This window comes from Antrostomus carolinensis, unplaced genomic scaffold, assembly GCF_000700745.2.
Source record: "Antrostomus carolinensis isolate BGI_N321 unplaced genomic scaffold, ASM70074v2 scaffold12527, whole genome shotgun sequence".
NCBI lineage: Eukaryota > Metazoa > Chordata > Aves > Caprimulgiformes > Caprimulgidae > Antrostomus > Antrostomus carolinensis.
This window is the reverse complement of record NW_010326677.1, coordinates 1,364-23,452: the sequence shown is the minus strand read 5'-3', so window position 1 is coordinate 23,452 and position 22,089 is coordinate 1,364. Positions and strand designations below refer to the sequence as shown.

The following is a 22,089-nucleotide window of genomic DNA, read 5'->3' as shown; positions in this document are numbered from 1 at the left end:
TGGCTTCCGCAAGGAATCCTATAGGCAGGGTTAAAAAAAAAAAAAATTGCAGAAGCTTACTTCTCACTGATTGTGACTTAAAGTCAGTGCTATTTGTCTTTCATAGTAAAGGTCCAACCCTTCTAAAGTTAAGGTACTACAGCAACAACAAATGAGAAGTGGGACATTAGCATCAGTACCAGACACAGGGTATGATGCTAAAAGCAAGAGATTCAAGCTGCTAATGGACTGACAATTGTTATTATACCGTCATTTTCCCAGGAAAGGTCTTCCAGAAGCCAAGTGTGTATTCTGCTTCTTTCCTCTTTCTGCTAAGATGGACAGCAAGGCTCTCATAACAAGAGCTAGAATCCTGTAGCTTCTGGTATTCTGGAGATGCCTACAGTGCACAAGGTAAGACAGATCTGAGAGTGCTTCTGAACACCTGGGCCAACAACACTAACCAAGATGTAATGCAACTGCCAATTTTATTAAATCAGCACCAAACACATGACAGTTGGTCTGGTTAATAAAGTAACATGGAGGCTAAGATATTTTCTTGGTCAGATGTTCTGTTGGTGTGCTGGGAGCTTTTAAAATCACAAAGTTCCATGAATGTTAAGAGGAGAATAATTAACATACAATTACATGATATACCTTCTTGCAGCTTAACAAGCTGTAGCAGAAGTAGTGCTAATAACTGCAGGAGTAATACCTCAAATTACTATCAGGATAAATGAACGAGCCATTATTGTTCCTGTTTAGTAATCTTTTATTTCAAAAGAATGCAATTATACACATCTAAATGGGTGGTAAAAGTCTACCTAATATATATGTAGTATTTTTAGTAGTGTTACAGCCAAGGATAGCTACAGTGGTGATGCCAGATGGAAACGAAAAGCAACAGGCAAGCATCAAAATAATATATTTGCAATTAAGTGCTCAGGCACACAAACAAGTTCTGGCAGGGTAACAAGTTTCTACCTGCCATGTGATCTGTGCAGGTGTGGTGTGAGATTGCGCAAATAAACGTGCACAATATTCCCTGCAGCAAATACAAGTCGGAGGTAGCTCCTCCGAGACTGAGCTACTTCTAATTACCTGGCATTTGCTTCACACAGTTACTTCCGAGCCGTAAGTTTTACGTGTGTATTTATTCAGATATAGATAACAAAGCCAGCTTACCACTTCAAAACATGTAGCAAGCTTTAGCAAAGTTCTAGCATAATTATGAAGTCGTCCAAATGGCATGAAAAACAGAGCATTCAGGACTTCCACTAGCTGGAGGTTCTCCTCATTCTTCTCAGACAGTTTCTGTAACAGCTCCTGGTTTTTACTCAAGAAGTCTCTAAATGATGGCACCATTGGGAAGGAGGGAGGAGAGAAGAGAAGAAAAAAGACAACAAGACATCAATGATGTTTTATATAAATGAGCTCACAATGTCCCTTTTTGGATTATCATAAACCAATAAAAATTATAAATGCAAATGCATGCTGCTTATCAATCTATTCCCAACTTAGTTTAAGGACGTACCGTAATACAGACGTGTAGCTCTCTAACTGCAACACAGGACTTTTCTCACTTCCACTCTCACGTGGTCAGTCATTAAAATGGTTTACAAAAGTTGACTAAGTTGCCCCATTTGGAGAGTAACTAATTGCCTTTTTCCCCTTTAACACTCAATTAGTAAAAGAGCTAATAGGCAGAATGACCTCCCCATTAGAGTAGTACATTTCTAACACTGATGATTCATACAAGAAGGCCTGAAGGAATCTAAACTTTGCACTTCCCTAAATATATCCAAATAATCTCTTCCCCACCCCTGCTGTTCAAGGCAACTGACCAGTTTTTCCCCTAACTAGAAAAATTACATCCTACCTCAAAGAAAGGCAGGAAATCTGTTCAATCCTCAGTCTGATTTCCAAGAGGGAGAACTAATCTAGTTCAGAGAAGAAGAGGGAAATGATTCTGAAGACAATGCATTAGCACACAAAACCAGGATTTCTTCACTGAAAAGAAAACAAACCTACTTTTCCCTCTCCTTCACCATATCTGTGTGTACACGTGTGCTGGCACATATGACACATCTGCATTAAAACACATCCAGCTGGGAAGCTTTTAAACCACAAGCTGCAAGAACCAGGTGAGGCTGAGAAAGCAGGCCCCAGGGACAGCAAAACAGATCAGAGAATTGCACAGCAGGGTGCCTAAGAATTCTACCTGATTAGCAAGATGCCATTTTACACATCAAAATAACATACCTTGTCTAGGTCTGCTAATGATATTTAGGAACCCTCTTGTTCAACAAGCCTTAGGAATAAAGTCTTCTTTAGAGAGAAGACAATATTTCTTAATTTTAAATGTAGCCATCCAGATGGCTTGCATTTTTAAAGTGCTTTGAGATCCTCACATGGAGGTGTCTCTGTAGAGAAGTGTCAAATAATAACAGATTCATAACACTGAGTATAGCTCATCTACTCTTTCAGAGGAAATGCTCAAAAACCTGCCAACAGTGGAGACTTCCATTGAAGCTAGCACTTTTTAGAAGTTTGTACTACTTCTAATGCATTCATATTGCAGAATACCCGTGAAAGACAGGCTGACATCGTTAACCATTGACTTAAGACAGTGTCTCTCAGGAACAGGGCAGGAGGTAAGTTTATCAGTATCAGCAAAGATATTCTTGACCTCCCTTTGCAAGTCATCTTCTAAGTCATCTCCTCCCTGACGTTTCAGAACTTGAAAAAGTCTTATTCACCTAATGAGACCCTGGTTGCAGTAGGAGAAGCTGTGACACCTGACAGTGACAACGGCTGCAAAGAATGCAGTATGAGTCATTTCAGCATCCAGAACTTTTCAGTACTAATTATAAATAGGCTTATACTTGAACTAAGTTTCCTGTAAGTCACCCTAAAAAATCTTGACCAATGAAGAAAGATTCTCAGCGTCTTCTCTGCAGTGGGATTTTGTATTTAGTCTTTGGTACTGGTCCTTTGGTGCAGAAGATTCTTTGCACTGGGTATCCCAGGGTTTCAAAGAACTTCCAATACCATCATTTACACTACATTCAAAGTGCTCCATAAACAGCTGTAACAGAATTACTCCCAGATTACAGAATTTCAGAAGGAGGGAAAGCTGACAAGTCATCAGAGGAGTTAAAAAAATACCCTCATTGCAACAACTTATTCACAGCCCTAGAGTGAAAGCAGCACAGTGTCATTACTTTATTTCCTAGACAAAAATTGAATTGAGAAAAAAAGCTTTACTTTATTATCTATAAACTTCCAATATACTGTTCCAGGCCTTATGGTACAATTCCTTCCTCACATTTAAGTGCATCTACGCATGAAACAGAGCAAAGCAACCTTGAGAGGCAGAGAAGATACATATGCAGAAATGTTGTTATTTTTGCAACATTTTAAAGTGTTTCCATAAATGTAAAAAATTCATACAAAAGTGAGTTCACATTATATCTACTCTTACTAATTCTTAAAAAAAGTTTGCTGTTCTGTATTTTCTTGGCAGCAACGTTTGAAAGAATAAAATACTAACAAACACCGAAAAGATGACAAAAAATTAACTTCAAGACTAAGGTTTTTTTTTTTAAAAAACCCTTATCTGAAATCTGTGTACATTTATTTCAAGGAATTTACAATAATTTATGGTTTTTCATCCTTTCTCCACCTTCAAGATAAAGGAACTGAATTTATTCAGCAGCATTTTAACCTAAATTTTTATCACAGTTTAGAGGAAGTAACTTTTTCTTCATCTGATGGAAAAGGAATTAGTGTATTCAAGCAAGCTGAGACAAAGTCTCTGCACACTCATTACTGCACACATACCTACACAGCCCTTTAAAGTACAGTTCTTTGCTAGTTGATCAAAAACTCCAGAAAATGGTAAGGTTTGCTTACATTGCTGGCTTTGCAAGGAGCATAAATCCTCCCATTACAAGGAAGTTCGTTACTGAAGTACAATACCTAAAAAGGGGTAAGAAAAAGAGCTTCAGTGACAAGATAAGAACATCTCTGGAAATAACTCCCAATAGTTTACCAATGAGATCTGCAGTATCTTTCACTATACAAGTAATCCAAGTACTTGAGAAACTATTAAACAGTGAAACACTCAATGTTACTGGAACACTTAGTATTCACTTTCCACATGGAGAACAGAATGTGCATTATTATTCCATACTTCTGCTGCCATTAGCACAATGCAAAGGACTTACTTTGCAAATGAAACTCAAATTTTGTTTCCCCCAAATTTGGGCATATACACAATAGACTGCTTCAACAGTTTAATACTACTAGCTTTAATTATATTCAAGATGGAAATTTCAAGATGGGAATTTCTCTTTTCCTGCTATTTAACATTCTACCTTTCACTTCTTCCCTATTAAAAAAATACAATAATTTTTAAAAACCACCTTTCTCTGAGGGAAGAGGTCTCAGCTTAGGCCAATTAACAGGTAATACTTATGTTGCCTGATGGATCCTCAGAAGATGCTCAAGACACTATGCTGAGGAGCATGCATAAGTTCTGATGCCATACACAGAAAAATGTGTAAAGCATAAGAAAGCAAAAGAGGAGAGCAGAAGACAGGCAGTAATGAGAACAGGAATTAGGTATTTCAGTCTTTGACAAGAAGAAGAAATTAAGAAACCCTTCTAATCTGAGTAATGAGAACCAATTCTGGAAATCCAGATTACAAGAAAAACTGAAGTCAAAGACTAAGTAAGAAAGGGAGAAAATACATATTTACAATTATGAACAACCCATCTGATAAACAGAGAAGAAAGCTTATTTTAGGGTGATATGGCATAAGGTTATCACTGACCCACTAAAAGCAGTAACCCTTGTGCTTGTGTTAGAAAAAAGTGCAACTAATTGCAAATTCAAAATGCTACCACAACAACAGCTGAAGTTGATGATCTTGAAATTTTGTTCCCTTAGAGATTTCCAGAAGCCTGGTAACCAAGACTACATTCAGAGAGGATTTTTTTAGACTCTCTTCTCTCTCAAGTCAGTATTTTTCAAAAAAGCCTGTAGGGATTAAGTATGATGAGACTTCTGCTACATTTGGATAAATTTATCCAGCAGCAACTACAAGAGTTATTGAGGAGAACAGCAGCAAACAGCGTGACTGCATAGACTTACTCTCTCAAAAGCATTAAGCTAATAAAAATAATAACCAGGATAGTTCAGACTTAATTCTGAGCATTAAAGCAGCTTTGCCTTTCGGGTGAAAGATGTAACACTAGCCTATTTAGCAGATATCAGGACAGAAGAATCGCTCTTCTTGGAGACAATTTTTAGTTAACTATTCAAAAGGCATTTTGTAACTACAGTAAACCCTCAAAGGCAGCAGCCTAGCCATGGTAACTCTATTACGTTATATTACAGGACCTTTACTATATTAATGAACATGCTGCTTTTTAACAGGTATATATGCAGCAACCAAAGAGGAGTTTGCAGGTAAAATTTTAGATTAGGGAAGCTGAAGCTGTCCAGTGTGCTCCATTGATGAAGACTTAAAAATATACAGCTCACTACAAAATGAATTGGTTTGTGTAAAACTCTCTCTGCATTTTAAACTGCAAGAATGTGATTTGCACAACAGTTACTTATGTAGCTTTCCTTATGATCTACTTTCCCCTAACTCAGGGCTTGTTGTGGTCAGTAGGTTAAGCCTGCAGAGACTGAAGATGAGAGAGAATTAGATACTTGCTCAGTGTAACTATCCAAAAAGAGACTGGAATGCTTCAGGATGGCCAAGCTCCTGGCTTCTTTCACTCCATGAAGAAAGCTACTTAAAGAAGCTCCGTGTTGACCGATGAGATAACACAGCTTGCTGAACCTGCTTGCCATTTCCTGCAACAACTGGATTGTATTTGCATTGCCCAAATTATCTGTAACAGATCAGAAAGCAATTCAGCTCACCTTATTAATGTAAACAGGATTACCAGAAGGTGCTGTTTAGATGTTTTATCAGCAATTTCACCTCATGGACACGTTATCCAAAATCAGGAATTCAAAAATTTTAGACTAAATACAGCTCAAACAATTATTTCAGGTGAAATAGTCAGGAAAAGTGCAAATACTAATAGCATAATGCAGATGTCAAAATGAAGCTGTATTTCACCAGTTCATCTGAACAGGGGAGAAGAATAAGACCTTAGCTTTATCTTAAAAATATATAATTACTTTTAAATTTTGCATAAATAAATTTGTTGTGGAACATAGGGGAAATAATATAAAAGAAAATATTAAAATAAGTTCTTACCCAAACCTAAAAGAGGTCTAAGAACCTGAGATTTGATCTCACTCAGTTTGAAATAAAACCTTCTCTCAGTAGAAGCCAACTCATGCAAGCTGGCAATATATCCCATTACGTTTTTGTCTACTAAGACCAAACAGTTGTCACCACCAGCTATCACATTGCTTATGTACCCTATCTGAAAGATGAAAAAGAGAAAAGAAAAAACAGAAGCTTTAGTATTTTTCTTTTTACACTCAAATTTAAAAATAGGGTGATATCAAATAAAGCATATCTTTAGGAGCACTAAGTGACAATTAGTTACCTACAGTGATAAACAGTCCATTCAATACTGGCTTAATACAAGAGTGACAAACCAGAAAGAACTTTTCTAGTCAATGCTGTTCATTTCCCTGGTACTGACTGAGCCTAAAAGATAATAAATAGACCATCTTTTAAGGTGACTCACAGAACCATTCCATGTTTAAGAGATAGCGACCTTCAGTTCAGTCCTTTTTAGAACTGCAATATATTTCATACTTATATCAACAATGTTGATATTAAATAGTATCATTACATCAGCTATTTCTCCTATTAATTAGGAAGTGAGAATAACAAGGCTTTAATATTTTGACTGTGCTCTGAACTACAGTCCTTTCTGGATCCAAAGGATACCAATTTATTGATAAGAGAATATTACAATACCAACACACTGGACTAATACTAATAACTACACGAACACCACAAGTGGCATTAGTGTAGGTATTGGTAGGGATTTGCTTTCCACAGCAGTTGGAAGCAAAATTCTTCTCTAAGGTCAGCACAAGTGCCACTGACGCATTGTGGCTCCTCACTAACTCTGGTTCACGTGCAACACTGTATAGTAAGAAATTCAGTGTTTGAGTTCTACTTTTATTGCCTTTGTTGTTAAAATAGAGGATTCCTTAGAAATACTGAGCCAGAGTTGTTCAACAAGCAACTCAACTGTGATATGCAGGAGCCTACAAGTTATCCTACAAGAGAACAGAAGAGAATGGCTAGCAACAACCTTATGGAAGGAATACAAGTGTGTGTGTCTGCGTGCACACGTATGTGCATATGAATGGACCGTGTCTGAATCCCTGTTCCTCCAGAAAACCTCTCTCCAACTGCGATTCTGCTCAATCCAGGGAAGTAGCAATGAGACCCATAAGAGTTCAGACAAAGAGCTGTTTTCTACCCTCACCATCTCCTTTTTGTTACCTTAAACTCAGGCTGGTCTGAAATCATACAAATAACTTGGAAGAGGACATGCAGTCAGAGTACACACTCACCTCACCTCACACCAACTGCAAGGCAGATGGGAGATTCAGCTTGATGGAGAAAATTGAATAGGAGCAGCTTCTCTCTCCCATAAACATGCAAACACGTGTTTTGGTGCCTTTGCTCAGTTCCCCTTTTACACCCATGAGAAAGGAAGGGGGAGGGAAGGAGATGCAGAGCTCAGGGGGGACCTTCTGCCTGCTCACAAACAAGATGTGTAGGAAGCAGAATGGAATAGAGCAGGCAGTGCCCACAATCACTTGAGAAACAACAGGAAAGTGAAGAGCAATAGCACTGACGAATAAACACATGAAGACTGTGGTGAAAACAGAGCACAGTGTAAAAGTAAGTGCACTTCTGCACATGCACACATGGAAGGAAATGGGATAGACACACTGGAAACACCTCTGTCCCTCAAACAGAAGGAAAGACCAAGAAACAGGCAGAGAAGAGCACGATACTAATTAGGCCTCTTCTCTGCCCTCCACAAACTGTGCTCCTGATTTGACTGCTAGGAACTGGTTACTTGACTTGACACCCTTAAATCTAGTTGAACAACCAGTACTGCACTATTTCCAAAAAGCATCAGTATTATTTACACTAACTTAAATACTACTCACCTTACTGCAGGATAATAACAGAATTGGACCCTTAGTACAGCTATTTTCATACAAATTATTTTCTGTTGTTGTCTCCTGGCCACTGTAATATAATCCAGGTTGGAAGTCCTCCTCATCTGCTAAAAAGAGGGAATAATCTAGTCCTGCTGCTGTACTCCAAACACCATCACCACACACCTGAAATCCATGAGGAAGGGAGAGACATTAGAAACAATCACCTGAAACTGGAAGGAGGAAGAGTACTTAACTCTTCTAGCCACACACACACTTAATACACCTGACAAGAGAAAGTATTGCAGTAACTGGTAATTTTTCAACTTCAGCATCTCCTGACAAATACATTTCTTTTATGTATACTGAAACTACCTTTCTTTACAGTCTTATTTCTAATGGCTGATTTTTTGCCTTTAAATTATAAATTCATTTTATTTTTAAATGGGCATCAGGTAAGCTTGATCAAAGTGGAGACGCTATTCTCCACTCTACATTTAACTGGGAAATCTATAAATGTGGGAGCCTGTTAACATGCTGTACATTAACTTGCATATGGCCTAAGCAGGAAAACTGTGCAGCTAACTTTCCTCTAAGACAAGCACCAGAAAACATAAGCAAGAGTCTGGTCTAATCAAAAAATCATTATTTGGCTGTTCACTCAATGTCATGAGAAGTTCAAAACCAACAATAAACCCACTGACAAAATGGCTCTGGAAATACAGAAATGAATACTGTCATGGTCTAGCAAAGCTAAAAATGCCAGAAGCAATTGTTTAGAATAAAAACAGTGTCCCAAGGTATTTAAAAGTTTCAGCACTGCAACACCAATATCAGAGAAGCAAAATATAAGGTAGAAGTGAAATCTGATAAGAAGATATAACCAGTCACATTTCTCAGTTTTAGAACTTCAGTGTGGTCAAAGAACAGTGGAAGTCTGTGTTAATTCTTTGAGGAGATTTTTCACAAGCCCATCTGAGGATCGTATTCACAGCATAAGCCAAAGAAATCAAGGGCTCTATTAGCATATAGCACACAGATCCATCAACAAGGTCAGTTTTTAGAAATTACTTTGCACCAATTTGTATAAGAAGAGACCCTAAACTGAAAGAAGAAAAATGCAAAAAACAGAAAGTACCTTTGCGAGACGAGGGACTGTTGTGGGGGAGTTCAAGTGACCAAGCTGGCCAGAGATATTACTGCCCCATGAATACACCTGTGAGAAACACAGCTAAACGTCAGAATGTAAGTCTATATACATGGACACACACTGAATTATAGTAGTACAACACATCAAGTGTGCAACCACACCAAAGTCTAGGGTATAAGATTAATGTACCAAGAAGTATGTCCCTAATTTCCATTGTCTTTCTATATTCTCAATTTGTCTTCTCATATTCAGAAATGGAATGTGCCAAATCAAGTCATTGCAATCTTTAAACATAATGCTGACGGTACATGCAGAACTTTGGCAGAAACAGAATTAAAATTCTACGTTGCTTTTAAGTTACCTGCCACAAACATAAAAAAAATTTAGAAACAAAAGAAATAAAACCCTAGAAAACACCAAACATGAGAATTATGTCATAGATAAACAATAAATGATAACAGTCACTTGTACCTGGGATTTGGCAGTGAGTGCTAAGGAATGATGGCCACCAGCAGAGAGGTGAATCACTTCTTTACCATCTAGGCTTTTCACACACAGTGGCTGAAGTCTGTCAATCCCCAGAATCCAGGTAAGTGGGGAGAAGAAAAAAAGATTATCAGAGGTAGTCTTAACACAAAAATAAATTCCAAGTTTTATTTTTTCCCCAAAACAAATTAGAGAAAACAAACATACACAGAGTCCTTTTGGCAATAAACCAGCTTAGTCAAAAAGGTCACGAAGGGCAAAAGTTGATGATAAACCTCACCCCAATTTGGACAAAGTAAAATGATCACCAAAACTCCTAATGATTACAGAATGTCACAGAATCACAGAATGCTGGGGATTGGAAGGGACCTCGAAAGATCATTTAGTCCAATCCCCCTGCTGGAGCAGGAAACTAAATGAGATTACACAGGGGAAAAGTCGAACTGATTGATGTTTAGTAACAATACAGCATAAAACATGTTACTGGGAGGAACTTAGGTCACAACACTTAAAAAAACTAGAACACAATGCAAGGCAGTTGACTAAATTTGAGAAAGCTGAATACTCAAGATTTCCTAGTGACCTACTGAATAAAAAAACATTCAAAGAAATCTCACCTTGGCAAAACATCACCATGTCCTAGCTGTCCTTCCTTCCCCTTTCCCCAGCTCCACACCTCCGTTCTTAGAGAAGGTAAAAGAGCATCAGCCTCACCACTGTAGGTTGGAGTCAGAGCTACAGTCCTCATTTTTGCCCGCCCTACCTTCCGTAAGAGCCTAGGAGAAACTGAAAACAGGCCAACAGGTAGAAAACTTGCTCATCATTTTAGGTAAATACATCATTCACTGTGTGTTACACAGTAACAGTACCGCTGGAAATAACTCATCAAAATTTCTTAAAGAGGTCTTAATTAAGCTTGAGAGCACAGGCTGACACTTAACAAGATAGGTTACACAGAAGTCATGTGCTAAAAGTAGACACATCCCAACTAATTTTTACCAGCTATGAAAGGATAACAGGCATATAAGAACTATACAGTTATATTGAAGCAAATGAACCAAAACAAACTATACATTAAAAAAAAGTAAGTTTTGAAAGAAAATACATCCTTGCAGTGAACAAAAGATTTCAGTATTTCCTAAAGTCTCCCCTCAGATCCAAGATCAATATAGAACTAAACCATACACCCACCCATTCAGAGCAATTGGCAACACTAAAAATCTATGAGGGGAAAAAGGTCATAAACTTTGAAGTTTGTCAGTAGGAACTGGAATATTTCTAGGTCCCTGTCTCAAAATCAGCTCAGTGCAGTAGGGATTACAGGTCACACAGATTTTTATCTGCTATGCAACCCATATGAAAAGATAATTTGCTATTGTTTTGCAACAGGATGCCCAGACTACTATAATGTGCCTGCTTCACCTTACTTCACGGATAAAGAACATTCCTAAACCCACTATGCTTTTGGTTTCTCAGCATGCAGCATCTGCTAGTCTTCACTCCCCCCACAGCCTTTGAGTCCTAATATATAGTTTAGAATTCATAAACGTATTTGGTAGATAACTAGATTTGTGATCAATAAATACATTTTATTTTCACTTATAAACTTCCACATTGTTGTAACTTTTCCAGTCTCTTGATTTTCCCAATGTGCTTTTTTACCTTGTGACAACAAGCCAGGCAGGGAAAGTCTTCGAGTGCCTCCTTCAGATTCCTCCTCTCTAATATCTACTAAGCTGGAACTCTTCTTCCCCTGCATGGATTCCAGTCTGACCTGCTCTTCTCGACCATCTTTCAGAGCTTCAGGCCCCGGGGAACCACCTCCAGATTGAGATCCTGGTTCACATGAAGGTGTGCCATAAAAGTTCATTACTTTCTTTAGAGACAGTGCTCCAGCTTCATATGTAGCAGCTACTCTCACACCAACTGCTGATGCACAAGAGGCCACCAAACTGTTCAAAGCAGATGTGCCAGTACCTGGAGGGCCAGGGATACAAGCACTGAGTTGTTCTTCTTGAGAATGCTAAAATGAAAGAAAAATTGAAGACTATAATACCAGACAGCACATAACAGTAGTTTAATGATATACACATTCATTATTCAAATTACATGCTAGGCTGAACAAGACATTATGAGGCAGCTTTTTATACTGAGGTGTACAACTCAGTATAGAAGTGTACATCTCAGTATAAAATTCTGAGTATTCCTCAGAATCATGTTTTTTAAGGTAGGACCAAGCACCATTTCAACATAGACTGGGCTTTTTCTCTTGCACTTGTATTGTAGTTCATCCATAAGAGACTGTGGGTCTGGCTTTTTAAAAATGAAATAAAATAAAAAAAGATCTTTGCAAACAAATATAGAAAGGGATTCATTTTACGCTTATTACCAACAACTTTCCCACTAATTGAAGTGCATCACTGAGCATGCTGTATTTACAGAGAGGTAAGTTCTCCCTTCAATATGTTTAAAGGAAAACACAGCGACTCATGGATTGATAGTTTGAATGTTAAAGCAAAGACAGCAAAGTCCCATTTTACCACCTAGTACATGGTGGGAAAGACTATTAATATAAATATTATAGCTCATTTTATCCTGCCAGAGGAAAACAATTTTTGACTTCTGTTTTTTCTGAGAAATTAGCCTAAAGGATTTGGATTGGTCCTATTTACTTGTACTTCATTCCTATTTATAAAAGGATTGCCTAGCAATACAGAAAATCAAACTTGATTAGTGAAGGAAAGCAAAGAGGAAAAAAAGGATTTTACTAATGCTGAAACCTTACAGTAGAGTCCTCATCTCTGCTCTTCACATGTAAGCTCAATTGTGTTAAGATTCATTGAATCAATTCCAGGCTTGTTTATTCCTGGAACTGAACAAGAGAAACAGTACTCTGGAAATATTCCAGGAACAGGGATTTGCGAAAGGGAGCATGAAACTACGCGTTTCAGTCATTTCTTAACAGCAGGAGTTCTTGCATGAGTCTGAGCAGCCCACAACTAGAATGCATTTGTACTAACAAAAAGCAGCAGAAGGCCAACTGTGTTCACACAATGTTTATTTCTCTGAAATAAGTTTCCCTCAGAATAGGAAAACATAACTTGCTGAATCACCAAGGTACCCGACAGTTTGTTTTGGTTTTAATACTATATTTCTATTTTTTTTTTATGCAAAGGTGCTAACAAAAATCAACTATTTATTAGGCACTGTGAATTTACCTCTCAAAACCACTGTAAAAAATTTCTTACTGTAACTATAAAATAAAAATTAAGAAACTGATATGTACACAACACTTGAAATGACAAAAGAAACCTTCAGAATTCTGCTATGAATTTTGCATACTGGGCCACAGAGCAGCAGTTTTTCTTACAGACATTACCTTTACCATAAACCATCCAGCAGGACAGGACTTAAGTAAGGACAGCCAGACTGCACTGCAAGATTTTGGATTAGTTTTCTGTGTAATAGCTTTTGGGTTGTATCTTCTTCCCCTCCACTCCAAATAAGACTTTTTTCAAAAGAGTACAAAATGTAGTATTTTGTCAGGGATCTGGGAAGTGCTCTTGAACCTTCAAACCAAGCATCTTCTGATGCTTATTAAGAAATTATTACTTTACTGTTCTGCTGTAGCATCAAAACACTGTTGATGACTCATTTTCCACAACACACAAAACAGTAGTACTTATGTATTTCCCATCCCTGTTTATAAGTTTATGCCATCTCTACATGATTAGCCTTTTGGTCAACTCTTTAACATTACATTTACAATCCTGCAATCTCAAATTTTTAACTGATTGAGAAATTAGACAGGTTTGTGAGAGATTCATTCCATGTATAGAAAAGAAAGTTCTATCTTAAAGGCAAGTTAGACAAGTACCTGCTTACCACACTCCACAAGCAGGAGAACCACACATCATAAAACAGTGAGAGAATGGGAAACTGGCTTATGTGGTTCTTGTACTGTGACCATGAAGAGGAGAGACTACAGCACTGTCACGGCTGCTCACATTAAAGGCTTACAATTGAACAAGGATGGAGGGCAAAAAATCTTCCACTTAGAAGTTGAGAACTATCACAGAGAAGAAACACTTTGAGGAGGAAACAAAAGCACTGCTACATTAAACTAAGAATTTTTCATTTGTAAAAAGAATAACATCAAGTATACAAGAGGAGTCGTAGCAAATTAAGAGCTAGTAACTAAGTACCAACCTGCTCAGGTTCTGTGCAGATGTTTTTCTCCAGGCTCTCATTTAATGAGTGATCTGATAAACTGATTGAGTACTCTTTCACTTCTTTTTTGTTTGGGAACAGAGTATTTCCAGGACTAGAAGTTCTACTGTCTTCCTGTCCATCATTGCTGGAAAGGATACTTGCTCCATTAGATTCTAAAGCAACCAGTGTACGTTCTTCCACAAGTGGTTTCTGACAGTCTTTACTTTGGCTACGTGTTACACTTTTTCCTTCTAGGGTCTCCAGTGAGGGACAGAAGACATTGTTTTCTGGTTGGTTATCAGACAATGCTACACCTAGTGGGCAACAGTGACTATCTGAAATGATGACATGATCTTCCTTGTCCGTCATGGTAATGAGGAGTTGACTGCAATGATTGCACCTCTCTGGGATAGGCTTCATTTCCTGCACAGGGAGACACTGTACCAGAGCCAGGCTGTGGTAGGCTCCACAAGCAATCTGGAGCACAACACGTCCTGCCAGGTGCTCTACCTTCTGTGGCTTTGTCACTGGGAAAGTTGTAGTTATGAGACCAAGCTGGCAGCCAGTCCCCCAAGCCCATATCTCTCTGCTTAGTGACAGTGCCAGCGTGTGTTCCTCTCCACATGCTAGCTGCAAAATCCTTACTGATAACAGAGGACTGGTTTCAGAATCAGAAATACTGATGGGTTGTGGCTCTGGCACACATGGCTGATTAGCAACTGCACACTGACCAGCAGAATTGTTCCCCCACATGTACACCACACCACTTTCTGTCACGGCTCCATTATGGAAGCTGCCAGCTGCCACTGTAATAATATGATGCCCAAGTAAAGTATTTTCTAAGATAGGAGTATTAGCACATGACTCTTCCAATCCTGATCTCCAGGGCAGTTTTCCAAAACTGTAGACCTCTCCGCCTGTGAGGGAAAAAAACCAATAAAATGTTAAACCAATGCAAAAATTGAGATTCAGATAAACAGAAAAGAAAGATTCAGATAAACAGATAGCATTTTTTAGCTGTCTCCAGGCTCAGCAAAACTATGGCTATTGATACATCAAGAATGCTGGTCGCTCTCTGCTATTAAGTTCTATACCTCATGTTAACATTATCTATTTGCATGCATGCACCATTGAGCTAAGTAATGCTTTTCTGCCAAAAATTCTGCTATACTCAAGTTAAGTGTACTTTTTCATCCTTCTCTGTTTTAAAAACATACAACGTATTAAGCATGTACAACCATGCTTGAAGGGCATGACAAAGTACGAAACTCATCTTTCCACAAAGAGATCTAGCATCACCAAAGTGTACTGTTTGCCACCCTACAGTAAGATAGGATTGTCCTATCAGGTGGAAAGCGGGGGAGTGGCTAACTTGTCACTGGTTTGATGTTGTACTGCAGCCTCTCCAAAATTTCATAGAATGGTAGAATACCAGGTTGGAAGGGACCTCAAGGATCATCAGGTCCAACCTGTCTTGGCAAAAGCACAACAAAAGCGTGGTCTAGACTAGATTACCTTTACCTGAAAAGACTGCAGCAATGCCAGGTCAAGTTACCTTGCTAATTCTAAAGAAAAGCAGAAATCTATTTTTAAAATGAACGGTTGTTTTCACAGTGATAGAAAAATGGTAAATCATATTCACAAACAACATCCTTCACGGGGCAAGAACATACCTGCAAAAAGTCCTTTTAAAGTTAGAAGAAAGAAACATGTTCTAAAGACCATGGGAGCTCCATAACAACTCCAATAGAGGAGAGGTGCTTATAGCAGGCTCACCAAGAACCTGGAATTTTTCCTTCAAAAACATCAGAGAAAAATCAAAGCAGCAACTTCCAGTTTAGTCTTTACAACTGTATGCCCATTGATCAGCATAAGTAAGGACCAAGCTATGCAAACACTTACAGGGACTGGCTTTTAGAAATGCTTCGATTCACAGTGCCAAACTGCTCACAAACCAAGACTCACCCTGATGCATCTGTTAGCTACATGTTTTTCCAGAAGCACAGAGAAACCAAACCTCTTACACATCAAGATAACTTCTTGCTGTACTGTCGTTTTTGAATGAAAGACATCACAAAAAATGTCATTTTGAGTTAATGTGGCTCAGATTACATTACCATCTTTAAACAGGAAATCCAGAGCCATTGTTAGAAGTAAAAAAAGAGTATGAAAGAAGACACTGTGCATATAATTTATATTCCAACACCGTTTTAAGTAACTTACAACTAAGAAGGAAATAGTGGCAAAGTTAAAAATCTGTTTAAACGCTGTGTACAAGAGACAGATAGAACGAAAAAAAAATCTAAAAAAAAAGAAAACGTGACAATTACTAAAGCTTGTTATTGCCTCAAATATTTAAAATGAAGATGTTTATTACCTTCTGTTAGAAGTAACCCATGATGTATTCCAAGGGCTGCCTGTAATACAGTCTTTCCACTGAGGCCTGGAAGCCTTTCTGGAGCTACAGAGGAGGAACCAGCCTTCCAAACATAGACCAGGCCTCTTTCTTTGGCTCCTTCTGCCTCTTCTGAGCTACAAAAAGATTGGAAGAAACACATAATCAACTTGAAGTTTTCTGTGGTTCAGTAATACATAGTTTGCTTTTCACATATGTAGGAAAGGCTTAGTAGTTCAAGCATTAGTTTTAATTTCAGGAAGACAACATATTTTATTTAATTTAAATGTTAATTAAATGAAAAGCAAGTACCTTCTTTTTGAAATAATAATCTTTCTTTTTCATTTGAACTTTACTGCCTAAAAAGCAGCCGCTCTTTTCATGAGTAAACTTAAAAATACACTTACGACTGATATAGCTTTTTCTTGTATATGTTGCTCACAGCAAAGATATAAAATTAATACACAATTCTGCCATTCTATTCTGAGGGAGATGGTTGCACCAGTTTTACTCATATGTAAGCAACTCTGTTCCTATCTGAACAGTGAGATTTATAATGTTAACTCTTCCTGTGTTAGAAAGCAGAAGAAACATTTCTGGTTTATTAGGTTTTATTCATGTTTTATATTATTCAGCTTTTGGAAAGCAGCAAAAACAGTCATAATCATGTTTTTGTCAGTTACATGGAACATCAAGTGTGCTGGAAATAAATGTAAACATCTCAAATAATATTTGTTTAAAAGAAAATAATTTAGCAAAGAATGTATTGTGTGTGGATTTCACTGTGAACCAACTACTCCCATTCACAGCGTCTTCAAAACACTACACCTCTAAGAGCTCCTCTTTTATATACTTTCATTTCTACCTTTAAAGAGAAAAATGAGGTTTTGGTTGTTCCGCCTCCTCTTTTAATTCTTATTGAGTCTCAGATTCAAACGAGTCAGTCATTCAAATCAACTGAACCAAGAAAATAAATAAATAAAATATATCCTAAAACACAATAGAAGTATCTGGGTTTGCAGGAGTGACTGGAACTACCCAAAGCTGGTTTAATGCTTTATCACACTCTGGTTTTAATGCTCAGTCAGCAAATTCTCCCATTCAGCACAGCCACTCCTCAGAACTTTGACAACAAGCACACAGTTTTAACAATTTGTGGAATCACTTCATTTAAATTTAAACATCAATACAGACTCACAGCATTTCAAGTTAAATTAAGAGTTTTCTTTAAATTCATTTAAAACTTTATATAGAATAGATTGTTATCCACCCTGCAGGAAAAAGTAGGTTCAGCTCCTTGTTTGTCAACAATCAAGTCATTTACTCCCAACACAAATCAGTTATTGCAGCTTTGCACAAACTTGTGAAGTTAAATATATACAGTAGCAAGAAAAGTTTTGGCGAAATGTCAATCTTTGTCTAGAAGAAAAGGCACAAAACCCCAAATGTATTCCAATACTGAAGCAAATCCAGAAAAAGCTGATAGGCTGCATCGTGGACAACCTATGCAAGCAACACATTCAAAAGCCATAAGGCCCTATTCATGCAGACTACTGATCTTTTAAACTACAAATTCTGCTAGTTGAACAACACCTTTGCACAATCTGCCTCTGAAACATTCAAAATCAGAATAACCAAGAGATGAAATTATGACACTCAATTCCTGTGCCCATCCCTAATCTCTCTTCTTTTTCCACATAACAAAAAAAGAAGAAAAAAACCAAGAAAAATATATCAAAAATGTAACAGTCAAGAACTCTTCTAAAATTCACATAAGGAATTTAATCCAAACAACATACAGAGTATTAAAACGCAGAGTCCATCTTGCATTTTTTAATAGATAGGACTTGTGTTTAGAATAGAAGTAAATTAAAAAGGAACCAGTTGAGTAATATATAGGGCAGGAAAAAAAAAGTTAGAAAAATCCAGCATCATAATTAGGACATTTATCTAAAATAAAAATACGGATTTTACTCAGATGGGCAAAGCACACCAAAAATCACAACACAGTAATATAGAGAGTTTTCATCAACATACTGTGTATTAAATTCAGTCCAAAGCCCGGTATTTGGGCTTTTATCCTTTTAATAAGTCTTCAGAGAACAGGGTAAGACAAATTTGGACAGTCACATACCAGAATTTATTACAAGACACTAATTTTCCATTCCAAAACCAGCTGACCTCTGTCAGGGATCTTAGTGGAAGAAACAAGGAGCAAAAGAATAGTCTACTGCAGGGCTATTGGTCCAGAATGAAAATTCACAGGTGCAGGTAACAGATATGATTTATTGTTCACCAGAGAACGTTACTTTCAAGTTTCCAGCCTATGGCTATCCCTCCACAAATTTCAACAACCAACTTAAAAAGAAGTTGCTGTTGTAATAAGTTGAGTGTTCCAGACATAACTGAAACTAACACCGAGTTACTCCTTTTCTTCCCTTTAGTGTAAGTTACATAAAGAGGGTACTGACACCACTTAAAAATTTTACAGGGTGATCACGAGCTGGCGTACTTCAGGGAGCCTCTGTGGCTTCACCTAGCTGCTCATTCTCACCTTCTTTCCTGTGAGTCCATCTGTCAGTGGCAGCACTCCATCACCACCAAATCATTCCTCTTTCAGAAGGAACAATATAATTTCCACAAACTGTAAAACATAAAAACCAGATATTTAACTGCAAATAATGTTAAGCCTAAAAAAAAAAAACCCCAGCCAAAAACAAACCCCAAATAACCAAACCACCAAACAATAAACAAGGAGGAAAGCTTTAGATCCCATGTAAAATAAACACTTCCACAGCACTAGGATGGTTGAAGTATTTAGTTCCCACACACTGAGTTGGCAGACAAAAGCTGAACAGCCAGCCTTGTCCTACCTACTCATCTCACAGCAAGTCTATTGTAAGGACAGACTGAACAAAACCTTGTTCAAAGGCAGAAATTGACATCAGTCTCTCCAGTTCTCAGTATAGCACTGACAAAACGTGAAAGCAGAGTAACTGATCCATTTTCAGACTAATATAAGATGGAATTCCATACTTAAGCTAAATTTATAAGGTAAACAAACTTATATGAGCAGAAAATGGTTAAGCATTGAATTCAGAACTGTAATCCTGAACATAAGCACCTATTACCATTAAAAGGTACAGTGCTATTAAAGCCTGTGCAGAAATGCAGAAAGACAACTACGAGCTCAAAACATTTCTTCATGCAATCTGGTCGTGGAGTCACTATGAAGATGTAATAAAAACGTGGAAGCCAAGGAGAAAAAAAAGTGGCTGCTCTATTTAGGCTTTTATCCTTTCAGATTTTGAATTTTGCAAGTTCACCTCACACCTTTCTATCTTAATGAAGATACCTCTGATTTACTTTTCTTGTAATAAAACAAAGCTACAGTTAATCTTTGTTTCTTATGATGTGTTGGGCTTTTAAATGCTGAAAGGACTGTAATTTTCCTTGATCTACTGCCTTACTAGATGAAGTATTAAAAATTTTAGTTACATGAATGTATGTGTACAATAATATTTATTCAAATAAAATAAGTTTCATATATAAATTCCTTAGACCTTTTTGCTTTATTATAATTGCTATCTGATATCCACTGTAATAAAACCAGAAAATAAATTATTTAATATAATGGTCTTTTAGGATGATAGATCTCCAAGAAAAAATCCAAAATGAGGAGTCTGACGTTCTTACATACAGAAAAAAAAAAAAAAGAAATAAAATACGGCCAGCCGTGGTTACAAGAGACAATCTAGGCAAACCTGTAAATGGCATACAGAAGTTTCAGTTCACACTTGGAAACAGTAAACACCAAGGTGATAGATAATTGAAATAACTAACACAAATCCCAACACTTTAACTCTGGATAATGAAGTACCAAGCAGACATTTATAGACAGAAACAGCAACCTATCACACCAAACGTTTTCAGTTTTCCAAATACAGGACACTAAAAATAGTGATTTGGCCTTCAGGGTTGGCAAAGAACACATCACAAAAAGATAAAGAGCCATGCAAACAAGAAAACAAATTAATATGATAGAATAATACTGTGAGAAGTCACATGCACCTTGCTCTGAAAAAAACAAACCAAAACACTAGAGCATACTTTCTAGGAACAGTTACACACTCGGCCACACGTGTCACCAGAAAGATAACGGACTTCTGTCTCTCCTTCCTCAACTGAAAACAAAAACACCAAACCAAATCAAAAAGCACCACCATCCACAGCTGTAAAACTTAACTTTTAAAGCATTCACAAAGTCTCACAAATACAAGAAAACTGTCGTACAACACTGCAGTAACAGAGGTGTTGATGGAACATCAAAAGAAAATGGAAGCATATTTTCGGAACTGCTAACTCTGTGATATGTTCTTGCTCAGAGTAAGTACTTTTAGGGTTTTTTAGCCTACTCAAAACTATCTAACCCTACAATTCATTTGCTTGAAAATGCTGGCACTTTTCTGTGAAGAACTATAGCTTTGCATACAAACAGCCAAGGGATCAGTGAACCAGATGAAGAGACGGGAGCTTTGATAGAGTATCAAAGTATCAACAATTGTATCATTTACATTATATGTGCTTACTCAAGACCAAGGAAGTGAGGATTACAATTCTTGGCTTTTATGATATTTTTTTAAGGGCTCAAAGAATTTCTTTCTTTTTCATGAGTTTCAACGCACAAAAATTTACTGTCATTCCTATGAAAACTTCTGATCATAACAAAACAAAGTTAAAGCCAGGCATCTGATCAGCTGTTTTGCAAGATCTCTCTTCAAGGTCCAACTGAAAAGTGATTTGTCTAATAAGAAACCTGCAATAGCAGTGGACTAGAAATTAAGCGAGTGATATTACAATGGCAATACATTTTGCTTTCTTTATAAAATCACAATTAAGGTTACATTGCTAAGTATTTATGCATATTAGGGAAAATGACAGTCAAACTGTTTTCTTTCCATAAACAAGACATCTTTAAGACATTTAAAAATCATTTTTAAGTTCAGTGCAAGTTTTCATTCACTCCCAGGACAGCACAATATTATTCCCATTTCAGAGTTAATACAAAATACAAGTCACTTGGTCACAGCCACAAACTAAGTACTGATAAAGCTTCTTCCTCCCAACAGGAATACATACAATTTTCCCTGCCGATTTTCACCTAATTTCACATTTATATAATATTACGTTGTAGCATTATATATACATTATTACTTTGCCACTAAGATTACCTGAATTGTTATTAGGTTTAATGTTCACAGAAGTGAACAGCCAGGCACAATATATCATTCTCATGGTACAGAAGATCAGTATGATACCAGCACCTGCACTGCTCTGCCCACACATTTATTTTCTACATTTTTGCTTCAACACTGCAAGAGGAAAAAAAGCTGAGTGCCAAATAGTGCCAAATTATGAAATGGATTTGTGTTACAGACAGATGGCCACTAGCGTGACACTGATGTCATACTTTATGCTTACAGAGGAGGATGCTAATTCAAATTCTCCAGAAATCACACACTAACCACACCATAGTGACTGCTATGGCAGGGAATGCCCTGGAGTAAACGCTACTCTCATTGCTATGGGACTGCACCCTGCACTGGACACTGACCTCTCAGTAATAAGCATCACAGGTATAAACGAAGTCTTACATTCAGTGCTTAACAGGAACAACTGGTATGCCCCTGACTTTCA

At 37.4% G+C, this 22,089-nt stretch overlaps 1 protein-coding gene across 1 annotated transcript in view; it reads right to left on the bottom strand.

The window, feature by feature from the left end:
• ALS2 (alsin Rho guanine nucleotide exchange factor ALS2) overlaps positions 1–19,039 on the bottom strand; it is a 36,590-nt gene extending 17,551 nt beyond the window's left edge. Inside the window, 14 exon segments of the mRNA XM_010171665.1 lie at positions 1–18; positions 248–379; positions 1,165–1,327; positions 3,895–3,960; positions 5,709–5,889; positions 6,264–6,435; positions 8,159–8,335; positions 9,288–9,365; positions 9,771–9,867; positions 10,403–10,571; positions 11,448–11,808; positions 13,995–14,914; positions 16,375–16,529; positions 18,947–19,039. Of these exon segments, the coding sequence (XP_010169967.1) occupies positions 1–18; positions 248–379; positions 1,165–1,327; positions 3,895–3,960; positions 5,709–5,889; positions 6,264–6,435; positions 8,159–8,335; positions 9,288–9,365; positions 9,771–9,867; positions 10,403–10,571; positions 11,448–11,808; positions 13,995–14,914; positions 16,375–16,529; positions 18,947–18,966 (2,709 nt within the window). The 5' untranslated portion in view covers positions 18,967–19,039.
• Positions 19,040–22,089: the final 3,050 nt, after the last annotated feature.